This window comes from Stenella coeruleoalba (assembly GCF_951394435.1).
Source record: "Stenella coeruleoalba genome assembly, chromosome: 2".
In the NCBI taxonomy this organism is placed as follows: domain Eukaryota; kingdom Metazoa; phylum Chordata; class Mammalia; order Artiodactyla; family Delphinidae; genus Stenella; species Stenella coeruleoalba.
In genome coordinates this window covers 59,254,906-59,274,403 of record NC_137147.1, presented here as the reverse complement: position 1 = coordinate 59,274,403, position 19,498 = coordinate 59,254,906, and the positions used below count along the sequence as shown (strand labels likewise).

Here is a 19,498-nt window from a genome sequence, read left to right as displayed (position 1 = left end):
TGAGAATTACCAAAATGTGACACAGAGACATGAAGTGAGCAAATGCTGTTGAAAAAATGGTGCCAGCAGACTTGCTCCACACAGGGTTGCCACAAACCTTCAATTTGTAAAAAAATGCAGTATCTGCGAAGCACAATAAAATGAGGTATGCCTATACTTAAAAAGTTAAACCCTATATAAACAAAAAATAGAGTTAAAGGAAATTTTACTTATATAATTTCCTCTTGTTTTAACAATTATTTAGAGATGCTCAAGTAAAATTTCATTGTACATTTAACGATGAACATTTTTCTGGTGAACAAATCTCTAACTCCAGGTTTCAATACAAAATAACCACTATTTTTAAAGCATATCTTGAATTTGATTGATGATGTTTTAAAATTATGATCAAGCCTACAAATTTCTCTCTTGGTAACATACCATACATGTCAAGTTTTGGTTCTTACCTTTATTTCTAATGTACCACCAAAGCCCATTTTAAACTGTCCATGCATATCTTTGGTAAAAACTCTTTGAAAAGTTTGCTTGAATAAGGAAGTGTTGAAAGAGTCACCCATTACCATGTATCCTCTGCATGGAAAGAGGAAAAAACAATGTGACACAAGAGTCCATGTGTAAAACCAGAAAAGTAAATTATTTTTCAACACTACCAACAAAATTTTAAAGATATTTCCCAAGATGTGTGATATTAACATTAATTTAAAAAACTCAATTATATGAAAATATCCCCACGCCACAAATAATCTCAATTCTGAGGGTACCTGAGTGCCCCTAACACTTGTATCTGTCCTCAGTAATTTTTAAAAATTCTTTTTTAAATAGGTAATACATCTATACATTACAAAATTCAAAAAGTACAAAAGGGTACATAGTAATATATGTGTCTCTCCCATCCCAGTTACCCAGTTCTCCCTACTGGTGAAGACATCTGAGAGTTCACAGCATTCATTATCATTCTTAAAAATAAATATCTCCATGTGTAGTGTGTGTATATGCATATATTGTCTCTGTGTGTCACACTGAACTTAACAGTGTTATACCCAGTGAATGAGAATACAGGCATATTTTGGGAGCATTTTCACTTTATGCACTTAAGTACTGTTAAATTTTTTTCAGTAACCATGTACCTTTATAAATTTTTTTAAGTTTTAAAAAACACTGTCAAATAAAAACTATTCTGAGATGCCATTTCCACCCTAATAAATCAGCAAATCAGTCTGACAACATATTCTGTTGATGAGGCTGTGGAAAAACGGGCATGCTCATAATTGCTTATGGGAATGGAAAATGGTGCAAACCCAATGCAAGGGAACTTGACAGTATCTAACAAAATTACATATGTATTTTCTCTGTAATCCAGCCACCCCACTATTAGGAATCTATCCCAAAGATAATCGGGCAAAGAAAAACCAAAAAGCAAAATACAGGCACAAGTCTATTCACTGAAGTACTATTTATAATAATAAAAGATTGGAAACAATCCAGATGATCATGTATTAGACTAGCTGAATAAAATATGGTACAACCACACAATGGAGTGATATACAGTTGACCCTTGAAAACCACAGGTTTTGAACTGCGTGAGTCCACTTATGAGCGGATTTTTTTCAGTAGTAAATATTACAGAACTACACTATCCACTGATGGTTGAATCTGAGGATGCAGAACTGCAAATATAGAGGAACCACAGATATGGAGGGCCAACTAAAAATTATACTCAGACTTTCCACTATGCAAAGGGTCAGTTCCCCCAATCCTCAAATTGTTCAAGGGTCAACTGTACTACTATAAACCCATTTCCAAGATATCAGTAAAAAAAATGCAAAGTAGGGGAAGCTATGTAAAACTTTCTACTGTTTAAATTAAAAGGCGGATACATATATCCATATACAACCTGAGTCCAAACATTTACATGTATTTGTTCATCATATTTTTAAAATATTTTAAGTAGTTTTTAAAATAACAATAAAACAATCAAAAATTACATTAGGCAAAAGAAAAAAAACTGATGTGGTATAATTAATCAATGGAAATTTTATTTTTGATACTGCTAAAGTCCTAATTTATGTTATCTCTGATGCTATTATAGATTGTATGCTGTTAAATTTTGTTTGCTTTTTATAGTTGACCCTTGAACAATGTGGAGTTTAGGGCACAGACCCTTATGTGCAGTCAAAAATCTATGTAAAACTTTATAGTCAGCCCTCCGTATCCATGGTTCCACATCCTTGGAGTCAACCAACCAAGGATCATGTAGTACTATAGTATGTATATATTGAAAAAAATCCACATATAAGTGGACCTGTGCAGTTCAAACCCATGGTGTCCCAGGGTCTACTCTATTTGTTACTGTTATACAAAAATATAGTTGAATTTTGTACACTGACCTTGATTTAGAAGTCTTGACAACTTAACATACTAATTCTAATAGTTTGCATGTAGATTTTTTCAGATTTTCCACTTTTGCAAACATGTCATCTAGAACGATCTATGTTATCACTAAACCTAGTAAAACATCCTAAAATAATGGCAACGTATACCATACCCTACTTATCCACTCCCTTTTACAGCAAACCTCTATGAAAGAGCTGTCTATACCTTTACTACTCAGTGTTGCCCTTGGTCCAACAACATTAGCATCACCAAGGGTCTTGTTTGAAAAGCAGAATTTCAAGTCCCATCCTATGCATACTAAATCCAGAATCTATATTTTAACAAGCTATCCAACTGACTTGTACACGTGAAATGAAAGTCTGAGAAGCTCTGGTCTATGTCAGCTGCTTCCGATCCCCTCCTCCTGTTCCTTTTCTTATTCACTCTAAGTCAACTTTCAGTGCTCTTAGGAAGGTCACCAATGACCTTCGTAGTGTTAAATTACACAATCTTACAATCTCATCCACTTTTATTGCTTTAAAAAACCAACAATAGGGACTTCCCTGGAGGCGCAGTGCTTAAGAATCCGCCTGCCAACGCAGGGGACACGCGTTCAATCCCTGGTCTGGGAAGATCCCACATGCCGGGGAGCAACTAAGCCCGTGTGCCACAACTACTGAAGCCCATGTACTCTAGGGCCCATGCTTCGCAACAAGAGAAGCCACTGCAATGAGAAGCCCGCGCACCGCAATGAAGAGTAGCCCCTGCTTGCCGCAACTAGAGAAAGCCTGTGCACAGCAACCCAATGCAGCCAAAAAATAAAAACCACAGCAATATTCTGACAACTCCTGCATTTATATCTCTAGATACAAATTCAGACCTATCTTCTGCATTTGTAGGTTCTAATATCCAACTGCCTACTCAACCTCTCCCCATGGATGTCTACTGGCATCTCAAACCAAACATGTTCAAAACTGAACTCCTAATCTTCTCCCCAAATGTTCTTCCTCCCAGTCTTACCCATTTCAATAAAGGACAACTCAATCCTTCTAGACTTATTTGGTTTTCTCAAACCCCAGATCCAACCTCCTAGCAAATTCTCTGTCTTCTAAATATACCCCAAATCCAACCACTTCTCACCAGCTGTGATGCCACCACTTGATATTCCTGTGTCCCTCTACGTACTAAAGACAACTAAAGTCAAATGATCCTTTTAAAGCATTAAGTCAGATCATATCACTCCTCTCCTGAAAACTCTCTAATGACTTCCCATCTCACTCAAAGAAAAATCCAACAAACTAGGAATAGGAACATACTCAACCTGATAAAGGCATCTACAAAAATCCACAGCTAACATTATACTTAATGGTGAAGGATAAAATGGTGTCCCCCTAATATCAAGAACAGGCAAATCTATAGGGACAGAAAGTAGTTTAGTGGTTGTCTAGGCTGAAAGGGGGAGGGGGAGGAAGGAGAATTGGGAAGTGACTGCTAATAGGTACAGAGTTTCTTGCTGGGATAATGTAAATGTCCTAAAATAAAATCATGGTGATGGGTAGAATATACTAAAAGAAAAAAAAAAACCATTAAATTACATGCTTTAAATGAGTAAATTTTATAGTATGTGAATTATATCTCAAAAAAGCTACCAAAATAATAATATAAAACAATGACTGAAGGGTATGAAGATGATCTTTTCAAACAGAACTTGTGCCTTTTTAACTGTATTTTAGAAAAAATTTAAAGTAAGCTTTACTGAAAGGAGTATCAAAAACTGTTAATAGCTGTTGCCCTGGAGTGGCAGGATCATGACTATTTTTTTTTTCCATTATTGGTTTATATTTGTAAAGTGTCATTATTAGTTTATAACTGCAATACTTGTAAAAACGTATATACATACCCAGTAAGGTTAGGACAGCATTTCATCTCCAGGAGACCTGTCTGATCTAATGCACATGCATAGATATCAATAACATGACCAGTCGTAGCAGCGCGATTAGCCAATGCTTCAAAATGCTACAACAGATTTTTTAAGATCAAATCAAAGTAATGTACAAACTTAATCATCCTATAAATCTTTTGCCATTAATAAATCAAAATGATCTAAGAAATACTAAAAGAATAATCCATAATAATTTAAGTGTGATTTGTTCTAATTTAATTTTCTATAACGTCTCATAAAATGATACGATAACTTCTAATAAGTCTGACACTCTCACATTCTTTTCTTTAAATGCCATTCATTCTAAATGAACTCCTAAATTTCAAGCTAACCTTGAAGAAAGGCATGTTGCTCTTCATACATACATGATGGAAGAACAACACAGAACTCTTTTTCCTGGATAAATCTATACTCAAGTAACATGAAAAATAGACAATAGCAAAAGTATTAAGATAAACAAATATAAAACTTCTTTTGAAGCTCTAAGAAATACTCCAAATTCAAAAGGGAAATTAGGTGACAGGAAAAAAAGCATCCATTAATAGTGACAAAAATTATCTGTTATTAATTACACCCTAAAAATATAATAATGACTACCAAAAAGAAATATGAGATAATACAGGACAACTAAACTAAAATTGTAAACTCTAGACAATTTTTTTAAAAAGGGGGGGAGGGATGGGACATTAACAAGCAGAACCAATACAAGGGTATCAAGAATCAACAGTAGTGAAAATGTACTGACACAAACCCAGATAAAATTGAAGTTACATGAACAGAGAACAACTTATGAGAAAATGACTATTCAAGCTATGAACAATATACATATCTAAAGGGCAGCCTCCTGGAAATGAAAAATTGGAAAATTCAAGAAATTCTTCCTGATGGGAAAGACATTCTTTAACATGAATATTAAAAAAGACACACAGGTTTTCTCTCAGGAGTAGTTTTTAAAGAGACACCTATTGGTGCTCCTTATTAAGTTTTTAAATATTTAAAACCAGAAAAAATATAACAAATTATCAAGGAAGAAAAAGACTATTTCTCTAATTCTGAGGAGCAGTTGCAGGATCATCACAATATCAGACTTATCAGAAAGTAATTATATTCTTCCTCTTCCATCAAATGAATTTTTCTAATAAGGCAAAAAGACTTAAAAACCAAAATTACCTTAGTTCCCTTTTTAACATATTTGGCATTGTCTTTTTCAATGTCATGCCATGATCTTATGGGTGTCTTCAATTCGTCTCCAACCACCATTCCAGGCCCCTGAGTGGCTGGACCACCAATGAACATCATGATACGAGCACCAGTGTTGGGAAAAGTACACTATCAGGAAAAAGTAATTCATGAGAAGAGCTTAAAGGAAAACATATGGATACACATTTATGATAGTGAATTTTTATATATTCTTTCTAGAAAAGCATACATTTTCCAAGAATAATCAAATGTTTAAAACAAAATTTAAAAACAAGATGTTTGTGTGAATATCTTTCTTTTGAAATCCTATTCTAATAGCAATGCCTTCCTAATTTTAAAATAATCTATAAACCTGATCCCTATAAGCAAGGATGTTTCTCCTGCTTAACTAGTACTAGATAGGGAAGAGTAGGAAAAGAAGAAGAAAAGAGGGTATCTTTTTCTGTTTGGTTGTTATTTTTGTTTTCTATGCTTAAAATACATGCACAACTTTTATTTCTAATTCAAACTGATGGATTGAGTACTTCAATCTACCTCCCCCTTCTTCCCAAGATGCCAGTGAAATGATATAAATGGTACTGTTTAAAAAATAAATAAGAAAGAGTACTATCAGCAGACTAGAAATTTTGAGGAATGCAAACAACAGATTGTACTGGATTGACAAAAGAATTTTAACTATATATATTATGTATAATTTAAAATATATGTATGTACATATATATATATCAAAAGTAAGCCAGATCTTCCCAAGGGAATATCTTAAAAACTCTACATTTAGAGTCAAAAAAACACAAAAAGCAGCAATGGGCCAAAAAAGTGCAGTCAGCTCCAGAAACAGCAGCTAATGACAACAGATTTTAGCAATTCCTAAGAAGAGCTCTCTGAGAAAAGTAGGCAATCTTCCCAGAGAAGGTTCTTAGCATAGAAATTGGGGGCTGAAAGATACAGAACACATGTTACAATGAATATCAAAACAAATATGACAACTCTCAAGAGATTCTAGAATTAAAATCATGGCAAAAGTAAAAATACCTCAAGGAATGGGCTAAAAAGCATGTCTGAAGACCAAGTTAGAGATATGGAAAATAAACTTGAAGAAACCTCTAAGAAATAGGAGAAAAGAAGGAAAACATGAGGAAAAAAAATAAAGATATGAAGAAATGCAGAAGTCCAGCATCAATCTAATGAATATAGAATAAAAAAGAAAAAAAGAAAGTAAGCTGAAGAATGACAGAAGTCTTAATGAAAGGACCTACCAACAACCAAACATAATTAATGAAAAAATAATCAAACCTAAACACAACCTAATGAAATTTCAGAACTCTAAAATTAAAGAGAACATTCTAAAAATGTTCAGTGGGAAAAATAAGTTTCCTGAAAAGGACTAAGAATGAGACTACATCAAATTATCCAATAAACTATCTGTTAGAATACTAGCGAGGAATGGCTCAAAGATCCTATTGAAGACAGGGACCCAAAGTACAAATGAAGTGAGAGGGAAAAATTAAAAAACATTTTTAGACATGCAAGAACTCAGAAAATTTATAATAAACAAAAGAACTGAGTACAATCCAAAAGAAACAGGGAATCTAGAAAAAAAAATTTAAAGGTATCCTAAGACTTTAATACATGAAAGATTCCCCAGCAAGCAGCAAAACTGCAATTACAAAGAATTACATCTCCTTCTCTATGTGTATAACCACTCTATTCCACAATTAACAATATTTATATATCATATTTGAAATGCTTTTATTTCTAATTTCTATAAGCAGTTATTGAACAAAAATACACAGTGCATTTTCAAGCTACATTATAGCTTCAGAAAAGAATGTCAATGATATATATTTTGATGATAATTTTAAAAATTCATGATTAACAAATCTAGGCAAGAGCAAGGAAAACTGCCTTTTACTTTTCATTTTTATACATCCTTGCATATTTGAATGTTTTTATTAGGTATACTTATTACTTCTATAACATTCTTAAACTAGATTAATAAACAAATAAAAATACTGTTTTCATACTGGGTATCATCCTGATGAGGTAACAGGAGTCATGTAAAGCTGAAACATCAGTAAAGAACAAGAACAAATTAAAGTATACAAACCACACACCTTCATACCTAGAACTCAAAAAGCATTCAAACTTCAAGTTACTTATAAGTAAAAAATAAATAAATAAACACTAAGTCCCAGTGAGCTATCTCCCATGCAAGCCTTCACACAAGCAAGGGCAGTTTGGGGAAAAGTACAAGGAAGAAAGAAGGAAGCTAGCAGCCAGCATAGAACAACTGCCAGATTCAAATGAAAACTTATTAAGGGGCACTAAAGAACAGCAAGAAAATAATCAAGAGCATGAAAACGAAATAAATAAGAATAAAAAATCAGAGATAAAGTGGTTGAAATAGAAAACAAGCAAAGATCCAATTTATGTATAATTGGAGTTCTTAAAGAAGATAAACAAAACAATGAAAAAACTAACACTTAAAACTGTAATACAAGAAAACTTTATAGAAACAAAATACTTGAATACACATATAGAAAAGGATCACCAGGCACTAGAGAAAATTAACCCACAGGACATACTAGTAATACTCCAAGCAAATGATCAAGTAATTTACAAGGGCAAGAGAATTAGGCTGGCATAATTGCATAAGCTCAATCTACTCATGATTAAAGATCAGATAAACCCAAATTGAGAGTCCTTCTACAAAATAACTAGCCTATACCCCTAAAAAGTATCATCATGAAACACAAAGAAAAACTGTGGAACTGTTCCAGAATAAAGGACACCAAAGAAACATGACAAGTGAATACGATATACAGTATTATTAGGATAACTGGTGAAATCTGAATAAAGTTTAAAGATTAGAAAATAGTGTTATATCAATGTTAATTTCATGATTGTTAAATGAACTGTGGTTATACAAAGGAATGTTCTTATGTAATTAAGAAATGCACACTAAAGAACTTAGAAGTAAAGGGACATCACATTTGTAACTGACTTTCAAATGGTTTTTTAATATTTATATGTGTGTAACATATAAATAGATACCTATATATAGCTACATCTATACTTATAGAGAGAGCACACTATATAAATATCTGGAGAGAGAAGGATAAAGCAAATGTAATAAAATGTTAACATCTGAGGAATCTGGGTGAAAGGTTTAAAGGAATTCTTTGAACCATTCTTGTAACTTTTCCATATGTTTGGAATTATGTCAAAGTAGAAAGTTAAAAGAATAAAAACTGATAGTAACAGATAACTCACCGTAAAAAATAGGAAACCACGAATCCACAGTGATATTAATAAATGAATAAATTGAAAGTTTGATGAGGAATAGGATATTTGCATGGTTTCAAAGATCCTCACCATCTAATGTTTATTAATTACAAAAGGAGGGGAAATAAGAGTAATTTTACAGTGGAGAAACCTGGCAGACACACCTTAATGAGTGATCAAAGTCATAATCATCAATAATGGGCAAATGAAAATCATGTGCCACCTGAGAGGATACAGTAAGAATAGACCATTACTTCTGTGATATTCCTTCCAATGATGCAATACCTCAATCTAATTGTGACGCTACATCAAGACAAACCTAATTTGAGAGACATTCTATATACTGGCCTGAATCTTCCAAAGTGCCAAGGTCATGAAAGTCAAGGAAAGGCTGAGGATCTATACCAGACTAAAGGAGACTAAACAGACATAACCACTACATACATGCCTCTGAATTAAATCCTTTCAGTAAAAGAAATTATTGAGATAACCACTGAAACTTGAATGAGTTTTGAGAATTAGATGGTAGTAGTGTATCAGTGTTATGTATTGTATAATACATCAGTGTATGTATCATATATTTCAAAACCTGACTTTGAAAGTTGTATTATGGTTATGTAGGAGAATATCCTGGTTTATAGGAAATACAACTAAAGTATTCAAGGGGTTGGTAACATCACTTCAGCAACTTAATCTCAAATAGTTCAGAAAAAAAGTCCTTTGCAGCTTTTCTATAAATTTAATAACATTTCAAATTTTAAAAAACATTTTTTAAAAAACTCTTCTAATTACAAAGCTAATATATGTCAAGTGTAAAATTTTCAAATTCTACTTAAAAGTAAAACTCTCCTTAACCCACCACTGTTAACAATTGGGTAAATATCCCTCCAGAAGCCTCTCTATACACAAAAGGATATACCACAGATCAAACTTTAAATAAAATCACATATGCGCTGTCCTATGACCTGATTTTTCCACCCAACATTATCTTGTACATATCATTCCATACACACACATACACATTTACATTCCAAAACAAAGCTATTGTCACTACCTCAAGTAGTCCTACAGCTATGGAAAGTGCCACCCCAGAGGAACGCAAAGGTCTCTTTCCCTGTGGTACAGGCCACGGGTCTCGCTGCAGTTCTCCCAGAAGATCTGTGAGATTCATGTCTATTTTCTGTACTGGCTGTAAGAACCTGCAAAACAAAATTAAATAAAAATCCATTTATAAATGTTTGTGGGTGAGGGTTTAAGAAACAAATTGTCCACTTTCTTAAAAATAGAGAAAAATAATTTGAATACACATTAGAACAATGGTTCACAAACTTTTGTGTACATCAAAATTGGTGGGAGGGTTTGTTTTAACATAGATTGCTGGTTCCAAAGTTTTGCTTCAGTAAGTCTGGGGTGGTGACCAAAAATTTGCCTTTCAAATAAGTTCCCAGGTGATGCTGCCCACTGGTGAAGAATCACACTGAGTACAACTACTATAAATAAAACACTCAAACCAAGTATTACTTTGAGACTGCATCTTCCTTTTACCAATCTAGTAAGTTTTAAGGTTACTGAATTAATTATGAGAAGATACATTAACTCAGTTTTAGTAAGACCACCTCTGATTAGTAAGTTTAGTGGAAAAAGCTACTACAAGGGTAAGGAGGCAAAATGAAAAGTTTGTGGGGCACTATTTTTGCTTGGCTGCCTTCAACTACAAAAATTAAGTTTTTCTGAACTTAGAAAATCAAGAATATATCAAAACTAAAGAAACTCCTTACACTGTAATAATGAAAAACCAACCTTTTCAGCGATGTGATTCTACCTCAACTCTTTAAAAAGTATACTAATGCAATATTTATATTCCTAAAAATGTTTAACAATATAGTATCACTGAATCCCTACATTCAAGTTAAGGATATAGGATGCTTAAAATAGCCACATGAATTGTAAAATTCTCTTTGCCGTATTTATTACCTATTGGAAGGAGGTGGCTGCTGTACCTGAGGACCACGTGTTGCTTGAGTAACTGGTACTTTAGAGAGCCCCAGCATTTCCTGTAAAGAGATTATTTTTGTGATATCCATTTAATTACTCCTACAAAGATGTATCAAATATTTATGATATGCAAGGTGCTTCTGTAGGCATCAGGAACACAAAAATAAAGAACACAAAGTCTCTTCCCTCAGAAAGCAAAAGTTCTAGTTGGGGAGACTGTCAGGTAAACAGTAATACAATGAAATGATCATCATACGACAGCAAAGTACAAGGTGCTATGTGAGCAAAAAAGAGGGATACTAGCTCAGAAATACTTTATTTCTAATTAAGTAAAAATAAGTTACTGTGTAACTTGAATGTCTATATTTCTTAACTTATCTTCATTCATTCCTTTCAGCAACTATATCTCAATGTGCCAGGTATCTAATGTTGAAAAAAATATATAGTCCCTGACCGTATGGAAATTTATATCTGGTGAAACAGACAAGAGTTAAATCATTAGCTAAATAAGTGTAAAATTGCAACTATAATAAATATAAAGGAGAGATACAAGGAATTGTATTAATGGGGTTTATAAGGTACACACACCTTGTACGTCTATTCTTCTTAATTTTCTGACTTAATGCCTAACCAAACTGCCAGTTTTGTTCTGAATTTTAGATGTATGCAGAATTCCTCTCTAGACACATGAAAATAATGTTATTTTACTAAAATTTTCTTGAATCTAGAAATGCTTAATCATAAAGTAATAGAATAAAAGTATATAACAGAAAATCAGAAAGTCTAAAGATTTGCAAAAAAAAAAATATTGAACCAATCCTGCAGTATTTCCTACACTAGAATGATGCTAGAATGATCAGCAACTTTTTACTGAGGACTTATGTGCCAGATTCTGTGCTAAACTCTTTGTATATACTATTTCCTCACAAAATATAATGAAGTAGATTTTTAAATTCCTGCCTTGCAAATGAAAACTGACACTCAGAAGGGCTAAGTAACTTGCCTAAGGTTACAAAACTAGTAAGTAGCAAAGCAAGGTATTAATCTAGATTTTGCTATGAAGCCCTGAAAGAGTTTACACTATACTGAGTGTTCTCACTTACATTATTTCATTTAGTATTAAAATAAAATAATCTGGTGAAATAGGTATTGTTTATTCCTTTCCATAGAAGAGGAGAAAACAAGCAAAGAGATCAGCCCAAGATCACACAACTAGAAGAGTTTAAGATTTGAATCCAGAACTATTTGGGGAACAAAGACCAGGCTCTCTTCAACAAGATGGGTAGAGAAAGAAGATAAAAACATTTTGATGGAGAAAAAAATTTAGTTTGCATGCATTCATTGTTTCAAAAAGGCAGATGTTTTATGTATTACATATATATTACATAATTTAAGTAAAATGCATTCTACAATCAGAACTAGAAATAAACTACCTTAAATAAATTTACAGTTTAAAAATAACAGTAATAGCAAACATCTAAAAGCACAATCCATTTAATTTTCATGACTGCCCTGTAAGATACATACTATTATTATCTCCCTTTACAGATGAAAAAACTAAGGTATGGGCTTCCCTGGTGGCACAGTGGTTGAGTCCGCCTGCCGATGCAGGGGACACGGGTTCGTGCCCCGGTCCGGGAAGATCCCACGTGCCACGGAGTGGCTGGGCCCGTGAGCCATGGACGCTGAGCCTGCGTGTCTGGAGCCTGTGCTCCGCAATGGGAGAGGCCACAACAGTGAGAGGCCCACGTACCGCAAAAAAAAAACAAAAACAAAACTAAGGTACATAGAGGTTAAAACTTGCCCACTCTCTGTCTCATGGAAACAAGTGATCCTCCCCTTCAAGGTACTCTGCTTCTTATGCTCTTGAAGGAATCCCTGTCATGTTTTGTGAAACCTCACTCTCCTCATCTCACTCTTCCTTTCACTCACCATCTTTAGTCTCTTTCTTTTTGTGTACAAACACATTCAAGTGTCCCTCCTAAAGTAAACCTCTTTAACTCGGTCCTCTCTCTCTCAAACTTTCACACTATCTCCTTCCCTACCTTCAACAACAAACCTCTTGAAAGAACACAGACTCTAATTTTCCCCACTTCCTCAAATCTTAATCACTACTATGATTCACTACCATATTCACTGTTCATTCATCCTCCCCCTCCAAACCTGCATATTCCTCCAGTATTTTCTGTCTCGGTTAACTGCAGCACCACTATCCTAGTCTGCTAAGCTTCAAATTAGTCATCCTCAAAATCTTTTTTTTTTTCATTTTGGGCTACCTGGATGCCTCCAAAGTCTGATTTCGTATCTGTCGACTTTATATCAGGCTTATCAATCTGGGTAATTTCTCAACTGGGGGTTGTATAAGAATCACTTAGAGGGACTTCCCTGGTGGCACAGTGGTTAAGAATCCACCTGCCAATGCAGGGGACACAGGTTTGAGCCCTGGTCCGGGAAGATCCCACATGCCATGGAGCAACTAAACCCGTGTGCCACAACTACTGAGCCTGTGCTCTAGAGTCACGAGCCACAACTGCTGAGCCCGCAGGCCTAGAGCCCATGCTCCACAACAAGAGAAGCCAACGCAATGAGAAGCCTGCGCACTGCAATGAAGACTCAACACAGCCATAAATAAATACATAAATTTATTAAAAAAAAAGAATCCGCCTGCCAATGCAGGGAACATGGGTTCGATCCCTGGTCCGGGATGATCCCACATGCCTCAGAACAACTAAGCCCGTGCGCCACAACTACTGAGCCTGTACTATAGAGCCCACGAGCCACAACTACTGAGCCCACGTGCCACAACTACTGAGCCCACGTGCCACAACTACTGAAGCCCGTGAGCCTAGAGCCCGTGCTCGGCAGCAAGAGAAGCCACTGAATGAGAAGCCCACGCACCGCAGCAAAGAGTAGCCCCCACTTGCTGCAACTAGAGAAAGTCTGTGCACAGCAACAAAGACCCAATGCGGCCAAAAATTAATTAATTGATTAATTTTAAAAAAAGAATCACTTAGAAAGTTTTTCAAAACACTTACATAAACAATCTCTACCCTCTCAACTATCTTCCAGTTGAAGCACATATTCACTCACTCTCTTATGATCTATCAAAATCTCTGGACAGAAAAAGATTTTGAAAAATACACCAAGATGATTCTAGTATGTTACACATAACTCCTTGCCTTGGAAGACAAAGCTTCAATTTGCCCCAAAGATAAAAATGTCCTAGTGTGTGAAAAAATATATATACTCGTGGTTCACCTATTAACTCTCAAGCCTTAAAATATGTACCCTTGCCAAAAGTGTTTTTTTCCTAAGTGAGATGTAAAGAAACAAAAGCTAAAATTCTGTGGTTACCTTCTCTCAGTCTTCAGCATGACTCTTCTATAAACCTTTCAAATCTCTAGTAAAATAGCTTCAGTTTCACTCTAAATTTTAAAGATACTTCAAAAATGAAGGGTCTTCAATCTCTACGATAACAATTTAAGGCAAATGAAAGAACGCTGAGGCCAACACTAAATTTAAAGGCTTTGTTATAATACAATTATATTAGTTATTCATAATATTTTCTAGAAACGTATATCTAGAAGGCATTTATAGACATACATAGAGTGATGTGCACAAACAGGCTAAAACTACCATTCTTGTTGTTTACCTGCAGTTGTTTGGCAGACAGATCTTTTGTTCCTCTGAAGACATAGCTTTTTGAAATGCCCTCACATCCAAGTTCATGAACCTGCACCATTCTCCCAAAAGTAATTAGGCCAACCAAAGCTGTAGGTGGTAAAAGACTTAATGACATCTGCATAGATTCTTTCAGGGCTTGTAAGTCTTCATCTTCCATGCAAGTATCAACCACATAGAGGAATATCAAAGGCATCTGAGGACCACGCTTTTAAAAAATGTTGCGATTAAAAAAAAATGTTTTAAAAGTATTAACACTTCAGCACAATACATAGGATAATCAATAGAGGACTAATTAAATAATTTACAATACATTTACACAATGGAATCCTAATAAAGCCATTTCAGAAATGAAACAGGTTATATATGCATGGAGAAATATCCAAGACATCATCAAGTGAAAAATTCAGTTTAAAAACATTATTTATAGTTACATGAAGGAGATTTTCACTTTCAATTTTACTTAACTGCATGAGGTTTCATTTCTTATAATAAGCACTTATTTCTTTTAAAATAAGAAAATAGTAACTATAAAGCTTAAAAGCAAAATTAGATGATTTTTATAAAATAATTATCTAACCCTGAATTGGATTATAAGAGAACTGAGTGGACAAATTACTGACTGGCTCAGTGAACCATATTCTGGTTTCTCTACAACATTCATAAAAAATATTACCTTAATACTTAAATATGTAAATAACTATGTAAAACTGTTCAGAAAGGGAAGAAAAATGATTTTCCTAACAAGGGCCAATGCAAGAGTAATTTCATCATTAGACTCGAGCATCATACTGACCAAGTATTTGTAATTGACCTTCCAACTACAAAGCAAAATTGATACTTTACTGTTTATTGATCTATTCGGTATAGCAAACCACCCCACCCCACCCAATACCTTGGCCACCTTTCAAATAACTACAACAGAAATTACCTTACTCAAACTGACCTTGACAGTTCTTACCTTTGAAATTCTCAATCAATTCAATGTGAGAATCAAGAATGATGCCTTTTGGGCTTCCCTGGTGGCGCAGTGGTTGAGAATCTGCCTGCTAATGCAGGGGACACGGGTTCGAGCCCTGGTCTGGGAGGATCCCACATGCCGTGGAGCAACTAGGCCTGTGAGCCACAACTACTGAGCCTGCGCGTCTGGAGCCTGTGCTCCGCAACAAGAGAGGCCGCAATAGTGAGAGGCCTGTGCACCGCGATGAAGAGTGGCCCCCGCTTGCCACAACTAGAGAAAGCCCTCGCACAGAAATGAAGACCCAACACAGCAAAAATAAATTAATTAATTACTAAACTCCTACCCCCAAAATCTTCTTAAAAAAAAAAAAATGATGCCTTTTAAGTCGGCTCAATTTAACAGTTATTTTGGTATAAATTACTGGATATTTTAAATTTCTTAAAGAGTTACTCTTATGTTCTTACCAGAACTACATATTCAATGCTAGAAAACTGAGGTAAAAGTTCAGCAGGTTGATTCAGTTCAGATATACCAGCGTAAGTAGGTGGAAACTGCAGGTAGAAAAAAAAATTTTTTTAATAAATTATTTGTGTGAAATTTTAAACTGAAAATAATTATTTCCTGATCATTTAATTATTAAAAAAGATAGTTTCATCATATATAAAGTTATTTCATTTTTATTTTTAAATATGCATCTTTCTGCATATTTAGAGCAGTATTATAGCATTAACATCTGTAACAGGGGTTTTCTTACCTGATTCCTTTGATAACAAAAGTTGCAAGCCCAGAGTTTTGCTCGATAATCCACTTGACTGTTTTAAGAAAAGATACAATAGCTCATGGTTCAGTTAAATTGTACAATAATCCTAATTTCAATAAAATTAATTTCTTTCTGAAAATGAATACATTCAAACTGATATCAAAGCAATCTTTAAAAGCCATGTATTTTTAGGTGTTTTTTTTTTTCTCCAAATGGCTCAGTAACTTCTAAACTCAGATCTAGAAAGCATTTATTCAATAAAAATATATTTATTGAATGCCATTATTCTAGGTGCTGATAAAGAAGTAAACAAGATCATAGGTCCCTGCTATCACAGAGTTTATATTGTAGAAGAGAAAGACAATAAACAAGTAAACGCATAAACACAGAAGATACTTTTAGATAGTGATAATAAAGATTAAAGATAACAAAGCAGGACATGAGAATGTATTTGGGAGGGCTACTTTAAAGGAAAGCCTTCATTAATAAACAACTGAAGGACTTCCCTGGTGGCACAGTGGTTAAGAACCCGCCTGCCAATGCAGAGGTCACGGGTTTGATCCCTGGTCCAGGAAGATCCCACATGCTGCGGAGCAACTAAGCCTGTGCGCCACAGCTACTGAGCCTGTGCTCTGGAGCCCGTGAGCCACAACTACTAAAGCCCGCACGCCCCAGGGCCCGCGTGCCACAACAAAAGAAGCCACAATAATGAGAAGCCCGCGCAACACAACGAAAAGCCCTCTCGCCGCAACTAGAGAAAGTCCGCGCGCAGCAACAAAGACCCAAACGCAGCCAAAAAAAATAAAAATAAAAAAATAAAGAACTGACATGTAATCAGAATGAAAAGAAACCAGTCACAGGAAAATCTGGGGGCAAAGCAATCCAGGCAGCACATATAGCTATTGTACAAAGTCTGTGGTAGAAGTAAGTTAGGTATATCCAAGGATAAGAGAGAGGGTAAGGTATAATGCAGATGAAAATAAAGAAAATGGATGATACAAGATGAAGGCAGAAATACACAAAGGATAGATCATATAGGGTTTTATAGGTCTTGATAAGGGCTATGGATTTTTCATTCCAAGTGTAATAAGTATCTATTGAACAATTTTAATAATCTGATATCCATTTGTAAAACTCTAGCTTCTGAGTGGAGAAGAGACTGCTGAAAAGCAAGAACAGAAACAGGAAGACCAGTTAGGAGGATAATGAAACCATCCAGGAAAAAGATGGTATATTTTGAAGTACCATGTTCTAGCAGAGAGTAAGAGACAGAATCCTGATTGTTCTGGAGATGGAATTGACCAGATTTGCTAGTGGACTGAGTGGAGAGAGAGGGAGCAGAAAGAGGAATAAAAGTTAATTCTTGAGAGTCTGGCTTATGTAACAAGAAATCATAACATTTTTCAAACACCATACCACTCAATTATGACCTTTCAAATGACACAAGATGGGTTGATTGCCAGCAGTATCTAGAGAATACCGATAGAATCTAACAGTTTACACAGTGACAACTTTGCATTTGGTTTCTTATCAACTCTCTACAACTAGAATGATCCTAAGATTTTATAGCTCTTTGGATCTGACTACCTTAATTTGAAAAAGTAACTATAATCAAAAACAAAGATATTCTTATATAAATGAGCAAGAAAGAAACTACATTTTTTTTAAATCATAGTGACATTAGTTTTTTCCATATACTTTAATTACCATAAAGGATTCAAAACTGCACGGCAAGTGGTCCTACTACACAGAACAGGTTCATATTGAATGGGTGGCAAATCTGGTCTCTCCTTCAGTGGTGTAAATAAGGCTGCTACTGGAACGACCATTCTTGTAGCTTCCAGTCGACTTGATGGCCAAACATTCCAACTAAATCGGACTCCATCTCGTTCTTCATTTTGTTGGATGAATTCCAAATAGGTTGTCATTGTAGAGCTTGATTCTTATTTCTGTAACAAAATTAAAGGATATTTTTAAATCCTCTTAAGAAAATTCAAAATAAGTATGTTTTTCCCACTTCCAGCAATATTAATCCATTAGAAATCATAACCAAATGAAAATATTTATCTCAAAAAAAATTAGCAAACAACAATGACCACAATTATAACAAAATAATGAACGGCTCTACAGAACCCAATGCATATTAGGCCCAATGAGAGGTATTTTATCGTTTTTTATTCACTCCCAAAAAAAACTATGGCAAAAAATAATAAATAATAAAATAGATGTCCTATTGATTTAAGGCAAAAATGGGGGAAAATCTAGATCCTAAGTTTTCCGTATCAGCCTTGTGAGTTACATTATTCTAATACATAGATTGTCAAAAACATTAAATTCTAAAACTCACATGCTTTTCTACCCAGAAAGTAGTAAGTTTCCACTAAACTTGCTAGAAGAGAATATTTAAGGGTGCAAAACAAAAATATTTTTCTAAAACTAGGTACTTCTATTTTAGACAGGTAATTTTTTATCATGCATCATTTAACCTCTCTTGCAGAAACTTAATTCAGAATACTTTTAACATTCCAACTTAAGAGAGCATTTTAAACTCTAATTTGAGATATACAATTTCAATATAATCATTTAACTTTACCACTGGAAGAGGGAGATGCCACTCTGGTTAGTGCCCAGTATCAAGAGACATCTCCATCTTGTTATTCTTTAGCTTCCTGACTAGGATGCCAGCTCTCCTACCTGGGAAGCAGTTCTATCTATCTCATGCTCTCAAAATGCAACAGTGGTTAGTGATGGAAGGAAACTGTAAAATTTAAAGGTCTGAGAAGATAGAATTTCAAGTACTATGTGGCTGGCTAAAAGACTTGTGGGAGAGATGAATGGCATCAAGAACCGAAGAATTATGAAGGTAGGGTGCCAACAGAGGCAACATGGATGCTGAAGTAGCTAAGAACAACAACGGGATGAGGAGCTGATTTTAAAATGTAAGTAAGGGAAGAAAAGGTATTATTAGATATAATAACAATTTTAATTTTAGAAAAATGTCCAAATATATTTTAGTAATACAAATTACAGAAAGCGAAGCTTAACAAATCTGAAGTATGTTAAGCAGCTAAGACCTTTCCCTTCTCTAAAAGAGATGTTATATGCCAAATATATCTCAATTAAAAAATAATAAAATAAAAATTAAACACTATTTCCTCCCATCAGAATTTCAGAGACAGCTAAGGAATTTTATGCTATTCAAAAGCGATCATGTATTTTTCAAAGATTGATAAAGGGTAGGGAGAAATCCTAAGATATCTAGATTTGTTTAGAAAAGATTATCTTAAAGCTAAATACAGGA

The 19,498-nt window shown here is 34.5% G+C and overlaps 1 protein-coding gene across 2 annotated transcripts in view; it reads right to left on the bottom strand.

Annotated features, from left to right (window-relative positions):
* Positions 1–19,498, bottom strand: part of SEC23A (SEC23 homolog A, COPII coat complex component) — a 76,518-nt gene that overhangs the window by 42,269 nt on the left and 14,751 nt on the right. For both annotated transcript variants that reach the window (XM_079912582.1, XM_079912581.1), the window contains 9 exons: positions 17,905–18,146; positions 16,192–16,249; positions 15,902–15,988; positions 14,448–14,684; positions 10,775–10,854; positions 9,855–9,999; positions 5,486–5,644; positions 4,274–4,389; positions 447–570 (listed from right to left, as the gene is read on the bottom strand). In XM_079912582.1, the coding sequence (XP_079768708.1) occupies positions 447–570; positions 4,274–4,389; positions 5,486–5,644; positions 9,855–9,999; positions 10,775–10,854; positions 14,448–14,684; positions 15,902–15,988; positions 16,192–16,249; positions 17,905–18,125 (1,227 nt within the window). In that variant the 5' untranslated portion in view covers positions 18,126–18,146. The remainder of the gene's footprint in view (positions 1–446; positions 571–4,273; positions 4,390–5,485; positions 5,645–9,854; positions 10,000–10,774; positions 10,855–14,447; positions 14,685–15,901; positions 15,989–16,191; positions 16,250–17,904; positions 18,147–19,498) is intronic.